Source organism: Helianthus annuus, chromosome 9 (genome assembly GCF_002127325.2).
Source record: "Helianthus annuus cultivar XRQ/B chromosome 9, HanXRQr2.0-SUNRISE, whole genome shotgun sequence".
NCBI lineage: Eukaryota > Viridiplantae > Streptophyta > Magnoliopsida > Asterales > Asteraceae > Helianthus > Helianthus annuus.
Window position 1 is genome coordinate 65,329,535 of NC_035441.2, and position 8,048 is coordinate 65,337,582.

At 39.1% G+C, this 8,048-nt stretch overlaps 1 protein-coding gene across 1 annotated transcript; it reads left to right on the forward strand.

Moving 5' to 3' along the window:
- Window positions 1-234: 234 nt before the first annotated feature.
- Window positions 235-1,634, forward strand: LOC110876054 (expansin-B15). The gene is made up of 4 exons (XM_022124235.1): window positions 235-403; window positions 521-633; window positions 721-911; window positions 1,313-1,634. Exons 1-4 carry the CDS (start codon window positions 235-237, stop codon window positions 1,632-1,634), a joined length of 795 nt encoding a protein of 264 aa, XP_021979927.1.
- Window positions 1,635-8,048: the final 6,414 nt, after the last annotated feature.

The window sequence follows — 8,048 nt, forward strand, 5'->3', positions numbered from 1 at the left end:
TGACAATTGCCAATATCAAAATAAGTCTTAAACCGAAATTAAATACATAAAAATATATATTTTTGGTAGTGATTACAATTACCATATTTTACTGTCAGAAGATAAAAGAATAAAAATCAACGTGAGTATTTCATGAGCCATAATTGTGCTTAATGATAAATGCAGATATTAATTCCACCATTAGAATCACCAATATAAATTCCACAAGAATCCCACTCTAAATTCAAAGTAAAAATGGCATTCAACCTCAAAACAGTTTTATCTATTTTCATTTCTGTGTGTTTAGTTTCTAGTCATTTTGCAAATCGTTGCCTCTGTTCAATCCCTACATTCTTTGTTAATGGAGGTGGTTTTACACCTGCATTAGGAACATGGTATGGAGATCCCAATGGTGCTGGAAGTGGTATATATATACATTCACATCTCATTAATATTAATATATATTATTACTAGTATTGTTATATATTTATGTATATTATTATTTTTATGTTTAAACATATATATTTACACATATGCACAGGAGGAGCCTGTGGATGGGCTGATGATGTGAGGTTACCTCCATTCTCATCTATGATTGCTGCTGGAAATGCAAATATTTTTTTGCAAGGCAAAGGTTGTGGGGAATGTTATCAGGTGAAGAAAATATATTAATTAACCAAAAGACATTCATTCACTTTATTTAATAATATTAACAACTTTTTTGTAATTGATTCATCTCAGATCAAATGCAGCCGGGAACCTTATTGCTCCGGAAATCCAATTACAGTGACGATAACCGATGAATGCCCGGGTGCATGTAATGACGTTCCATTCCATTTTGATCTAAGCGGAGCCGCTTTTGGTGCAATGGCGAATCCGGGACAAGCTGACAATCTTCGTAATCTTGGCCAAGTTGACATTCAATTTCAAAGGTTGATATATGAGTCCATTAAATCTGTGCATAAGTATATTAAGGCCTTACTAATCCTACGCCACCCCAAACTTAAACGTACGTTTAATGGTTGATATATGAGTCCATTAAATCTGTGCAAGCTCTAACCTTCAAATGGATGTTCAGATCATCAAATGGTCGTTGAAAGAAAACGGTGTGAGCTATATATTAATTTCTAAAACTAAAATACTTGAATTAATGTTTTTGAAAATTAACAAGTCTACCTGCACATATGTAGGGAAAAAAACTATCTATTATTCAAAACTAAAGTATAAAAAGATTGTTAACATCACTTAGTTTAATATACATTATTGTTATAATGTTTGGATTTAAACAAAGTTAATGGTTTTAACAATTTACTGCGGTTTACTGTATGTGTAGGGTGCCATGCAACTATGGCAGAACTAACATTGCTTTCAAGATCGATGCGGGAACAAACCCTAACTGGTTTGCAACCCGAATTGAATTTACGGAAGGAGATGGTGGACTTCGGTCAGTGGAGATCGCACCTGCTGGCACACAAGAGTTTGTTCCGATGAACAATATTTGGGGTGCGGTTTGGGTAGCCAACATTGACTCGTCTTTCAAAGGTCCATACTCGTTCAGGCTCACATCTCCAATAAACGCGGTCGCAGTTGCTATAAATGCTGTGCCTATGGATTATGTACCTGGCCAAACTTATTTCTCAAATGTAAACTTTTAGATAGTGTTTGGTATGCAGGAATGAGAGGTGAAATGTAATAGATGATTACGAGTGAATGAAGGAAAGGGTGTTTGGTTGGTCAATGAAATGGAATCACCCATTCCAAAATGCATTCCATTCCCTCAAAATCATTCCTTCCACCCCTCGTGTTTTTTTTTCCATTTCATCCCCTCTTGCACCATTCATCAACAACACCACAACTCACCACCTTCGCCACAACCCACCACCACCACCCACCACCGACACCATCGCCGCCACCCGCCACCACCTCACCCCGAAAGCCACCGCCGCCGCCGCCACCCACTCGCCACCGTTATCACCCACAGCTGCGACCAACCGCTAACGACACTCGCCGCCGCCGCCCACCACCATCGTCGACGCCACCACCACCGCCACCACCAACCGCCACCTCTGCTGCTACCCACCACCAACGACCACCTTTCCACAACCACCACTCGTCGTCGCCGCCGCACCGCCACTCGCCGCCAACACCACCGCCCATCGCCGCCGCCGACACCCACCACCGCCACCTATAACCACCCACAATCACTACCATCGACCACCACCACCACCACCACTCACCGCTGATTTTATTACTCCGTTTTTCTTGCCTACCGAAGAATACACAATAATAACTCATTCCATTCACACATGGTAACCAAACAAGACATGGAATGGTAATGATCCATTGCATTCCCTCGTCCATTCCATTACCACGTCCATTCCATTCCCACATCCATTCCATTACCTCATACCAAAATGACCCTTAGTAGCTAGTGAGACCTAGTGAAGATTAGTAGGATAAAACTGCGCAACATTTTGATTTCAGTTTGACCATGCTATTGTCTAGTAATGATTTTAGTTTTGACAATAACATAAGGGGAAAGTGAATATGGGGCTGTTACACACCTAAGCTTAGGTGTAAAACCACTCAAAACTACGTAGTTTTGATTTAAAACCCTAAAAATTAAAACTATAACACACTTTTTACTACTCTTTTAAGCTATTAATGTTTCTTATTAACAGTTCATCGATTTCAATTTCTTCCACCATAACAGTTCATCGAATTCGACATATATTTCACTTTTTACTCCAATTCCATCACAAATCATAATTTAATATTTAGTCTTTTGGGTTGTACTCCTACAAAAAAGGTTACAAATTTTGAATACATTAGTTTTCCTTTCTTCTGAATATTGAGTTTTACTAATCATTTTGTTTGATTTGATCAGACCGAAATCAAAGAAGTATTAAATAAAGAATACATTAATTTATAACCGATTAGTTTTAGCATATGTATATGGGGTTCTCAGCTCTTGGCAACGGTGTCTAAGAGATTGAAGAAAATAATAACTTAAAAATATTATAGATGGAAGGAAATATTTGATGAAAGGTAAGATATTAAAAAAGCAAAACGAAACAGGGGATGTACTGTAGGCAAGGAGAAGAACTGTGAATTACTTAAAAAGAGGAGTAAAAAAAATGTGTTATAGTTTTAATTTTTTGGGTTTTAAATCAAAACTACGTAGTTTTGAGTGGTTTCACACCTAAGCTTAGGTGTGTAACAGCCCCATATTCACTTTCCCCATAACATAAATGCAATTTGAGTTTATATATCTTTTGGTTAGTTTACAATGTGTATAACATTCAAAATATATTAAGAAGTACAAACGATCATGATTGTGTTATTGTGTATAACTATAATGTAAGTTGCACTACAAAAAAAATCCACTAGAAACTAAGGAATGTTTCTGGTGTAAATTGTAATTGGAGTGACTAAAGGTAAAGCCTAAAACTGGTCCCAAAGTGATCAATCAAAGGTATTTAGAACGTTAAAGTTAGAAAATAATGGAACTTGTTGTATTCGAACTTGAGTCAATGGTATACCGGTTAAAATGCGTTGGTTAGGACTATTTTGCTAATCATTCTATGATGCTTTTAATGATTCAAATCACCTATGTTAGAGAGAAGTGGGGTCGCTTCGAATGGATTTGTGGGGAGGCGCAAATCCTAGAGCTCTCGCAGAACCAAGAACGTGTTCCATGACCATAAACGGACACAAACATGAGGACTTGACTCGACTAGGGAGAGCATTGTGTGAATGTATATTGTCGCTTACATAAATGGGGTATACAAGACCCTAGGAGGCTAATTAGCATGCTTCACAAAAAAAGGTTCAAAGGTTACACCTACCTATCTTGCAATACTCAACTGTTGAACGTCTATCGTTGAAACTTGATACATCGATTTCTATTCATGTGGGGGATTGTTGGAAATTTGTGAAAATAGCATTTTTCACAAATATAGGAAAATGATTTTTCCTATTTTGGACTACAAATAAATATAAGAAAATGAGCGGGTCTTATATATATTTATTTGTGGGTTTGTGTTCTATGTTGGAAGAGTTTCGCAACGAACTAAACCATGTCCAAAACTAAGATGAATGAGATATCGATGCTCAAAGTTTGGTGTATGAACTTGAATGCTAAAAAAAAGTGGGAAAGTGCCACATTGTCCCACATAAGAGCAGAGATGAAACTTAAAGGGGTATTTAAGTGGGAACTCTCCATCCTTATTGTTTCAAGGAAGCACTCAATAAGTGTACTCGCGAAGGGTCACACCCTAACTCGCGCTCGCCCACGCGCGCGCGCGTGGTGTGGGCGACGAGGCGCAATGTTGGGCATCGTCGCGACGCGCTTGAGAGCCGCCTTTGTATTTTTGACCGTGTGCGCGTGGTAGTGCACAAGGGATGCAAGGACCAGGTGGTTGGTGACGTGGTATGCAGACGCATGACGTAGCAGTCATGCGCGTACGCGCGCGAGTATACATGGCATGATGGCGCGCACTCGCGTATGGAGCATGGGCACTGAAGTGACGTGCGCGGCGCACCAAAGTGAGCCAAAATGGCGCGATTGTGTGGTGTGCTCGTAGAGGCTCACAGGTGACGTGGCGCACGCGCGCATGAACGTGCAGACTTGTGCGCGCAAGGGCGCACGCGCGCAGAAGCTTCCAACAGTTAATGCCAGTGCAGTTACACTTCAGCATTCGAAACTGACGAAGTCAACGCTTTTGACTGTGAATTAAATGACGAATTAAAGTGCATTGAATACGTTCAATGCATCTTAATTCGCCCATTCAATTCATTTTTCAGGTTCAAACTTCACATCTGCAGTATAAATAGAGGAGCCTGCTGCAAAACCAGATACACTGAAATACACATCTCTACAATCTCTCTCTACAACAATCCTTATCTTTCTTGCATCAAGGTACACCTTCGGGTTGGAGTCAAGACCGGCAGTGCAACTTCTTCGGGCTGTTGTATCCTGGAAACAAACGTGTTCTCCTGGAAGACCCGAAATTTGTTTTAAGGGACCCGTGTCTAACACGATTCTCAGCCAAGAACTGTTTTTCGCTTATATTTCTGTTCTTAATTTTTCTTTTCAGTTGTATTTGTAATTTTATTTTCAGTTTCATTCTGTTTAGTATTTGTAATTCAAGTTAATAACGTTTTTATTTAATTTTGCATGAACGGATTCCAACAATCTTAAAACAAATTTTTAAAACACTGTTCGTGTAGAATCACAAACATATTCTGCTGTGAATTCGAACCAGTTTTGAACTCATAGAGTTGTGTTTTAAAAACAGTTTTTTTCTGTTTTGATTCAAAGGAGCGACTTTGTCAAAACAGTTTCTGTTCTTCTACTCCTTTCTTTCATTGAGTTCTAAAAACTTACTGCTGTAGTCTTCAAAGTTGGACTTAGAAGCTACACGAATGGTTTTGCGCACTCATAAAATATAATAAATTAGCGTATTTATTATTTTGAAAACAGTTTATTAACTTGGTTTTGTGGAATTTTTCAGAATGTCGACTGAAAATACCAACGTCAACGTCGTTGTCGGTACCCCTGCCAACACTGTGGGAGCGTCCACAGTGGCAAACCATGCTGAATGACCTGAGAAGTTCTCAGGTCTCCACTTCAAGCGGTGGCAACAGAAGAGGTTCTTCTATTTGACCACCATGAACCGTGCGAGGTTCTTGACTAAAACTGCTCCCCAACCTGCGGAAGGGGAGACCGACGCTCAGGCTCTAAGCGCGTTAGAGGCTTAGAAGCACTCAGACTTCATATGTCGAGGCTATGTACTCAATGGTCTCTCGGATGCCTTGTATAATGTGTAATATAATATCAAGACTTCCAAAGAATTATGGTAGTCTTTGGATAAAAGTACAAAACGGAGGATGCGGGAACAAAGAAATTTGTTGTCGCCCGTTTGTTGGACTACAAAATGGTTGATAACAAGACTGTTATGAACCGAGTCCAAGAGTTGCAAATTATACTACATGACATCCATGCTAAGGGAATGATACTTAGCGAGACATTTCAAGTGGCAGCCATGATTGAAAAATTGCCTCCTTCGTGGGTAGAATTTAATAACTACCTAACGCATAAGCAAAAGGAAATGATAACTGAGCAACTGGTCGTCCGTCTTCATATAGAAGAGGACAACAGGGTGGCCGAAAAAGGCACATTTTGCAAGCTTTGGCTAAGGCAAATATGGTGGAAGTTGGGGAGTCCTCAAAGGGCAATAAGGGCAAACGGGGTAAAAAGGACAGCAAGGGGAAAGCAAAGGTTAACAACCTTGGACCGAAAAAGGGGGTTGTGAAAAAGAAGCTTGTGCCTTTCCAAGGTACTTGTTACAACTGTAATGAGATGGGGCACTGTGCTAACCAATGCAAGAAACCTAAGCGTGAGCGTGCGCATATGGTTGATGAGGATGGTATGCCTCTAATTGCAATGATAACCGAGGAAGTGGCTATGATTGAAGAAGTCAACGCGATGGGTGAAAACCCAAAAGGATGGTTCGTTGACACGGGTGCAACCCACCATGTTTGTGGAGATAAGGCTCTATTCTCTACATTCAAGTGAAGGATCGTTGTTGAACACGAATGAGTCAATCAGAAGAGTTGTTTATCCGATTCAAAGGCGGAATCAATGAAACGGACGCTCAAACTAATTATAATGCCTCTTGTATTGATTTAACACTGATTACAACCTGAGAATAATTTGGCAGCACTTCGTTAAACAATCCTGAATCCGTGCCAAATGAACAAAGCAATGCACTATTTATAATGATCATGATTTCGCTTTTATGAACAAGCCTTATGAGCGAAATCTGATGTTTCTGATTTCGCTTATATGGCATGTACATATGATCGAAATCACCACCTTAACCACTAATTTCTGCTTCTCGAACCTCGTGCACTGATTATTCTAACCTATCCTATTACATTACATGATACAAGACGAAGTCAATAGACGTAATGCACTAACAGACTCCCCCTCGGATATTGACGAAGTCTTCAGTGTCTAGTCTCTGTTATGACACCTCTTCTGTCTTGATCATTCTGCTCTCGTTCAGATTGTAACATTGAAAGCATCCTTCAATCTTTCTCTTTGATCAGCTTCAATCTTTAACTCTTTCACCAGGATCTCATCATTGGCTTTATCATCAACAGCTTCATCATCAGCAGGCTCCCCCTTTCGTCAAGCTTCTGTGCTTTTAGGGATCGACAACTCTCTTTTCAGCTACAAGCTCTTCCTACCTTCCAACTTGTCTTCAGACTCCCGCTTAGATACTGCTCTCGGGATCGTAGTCTGGACTTTTCTTGCAATCACTCATACAACTATAAGTAACAACATTTTAAACTTCCAGATACCATAATCAGGCAATTCAAACTTTCTAAATCACTTCTCATGAATTTGGCAGTTTCAACGAATCGTATCGGAAACTAACTCTATAACAATATAAGCATCCAAATCCCACACAATTAATCATCCAAGTCCAACTTAATGACCTTGGAGATATCACAAACTGTTTTTGAATTTTTTTAATAGAAGTTTAAGTTTCAAATTAATGAACTTGTTTTATTTTCAGAAACACAATCAGCTTACTTAGATTTTGAAACTCAGCATTTCAGATATCAGTTGTCGAAAATAAAGCAGAAATCAAAATCTTTTTGTATTTTCTGAAAATATAAAACAGTAAAGAAATATGTACAAACATATTTACATACAATATTTTTGTTTTGAGTATGCATCAGAGGATCATATCAGTTTATGACAAGTCACAAGTACCGTTGAGCTTAATTTCACATTAAGAATTAAACAATTCACTTAGATTGTCGATATACTGGTCCACTTAAATTTTCATACAAACTTCAACTGATTCAGGATATGAATTAGATGTTTTAAGAACTTAAACTCATTCATGTGTCTCACCTCTTGAATATACTCCCGTATCCAAAATCCCAAATATTCAGTCTTACAGGTGAGTATACCACAAATGATATCTGTAAGGGGTTAAATGCGAGGGCCGTGAGAGCTCAGGTCTATACTTCCATATACGCAGAGAGAT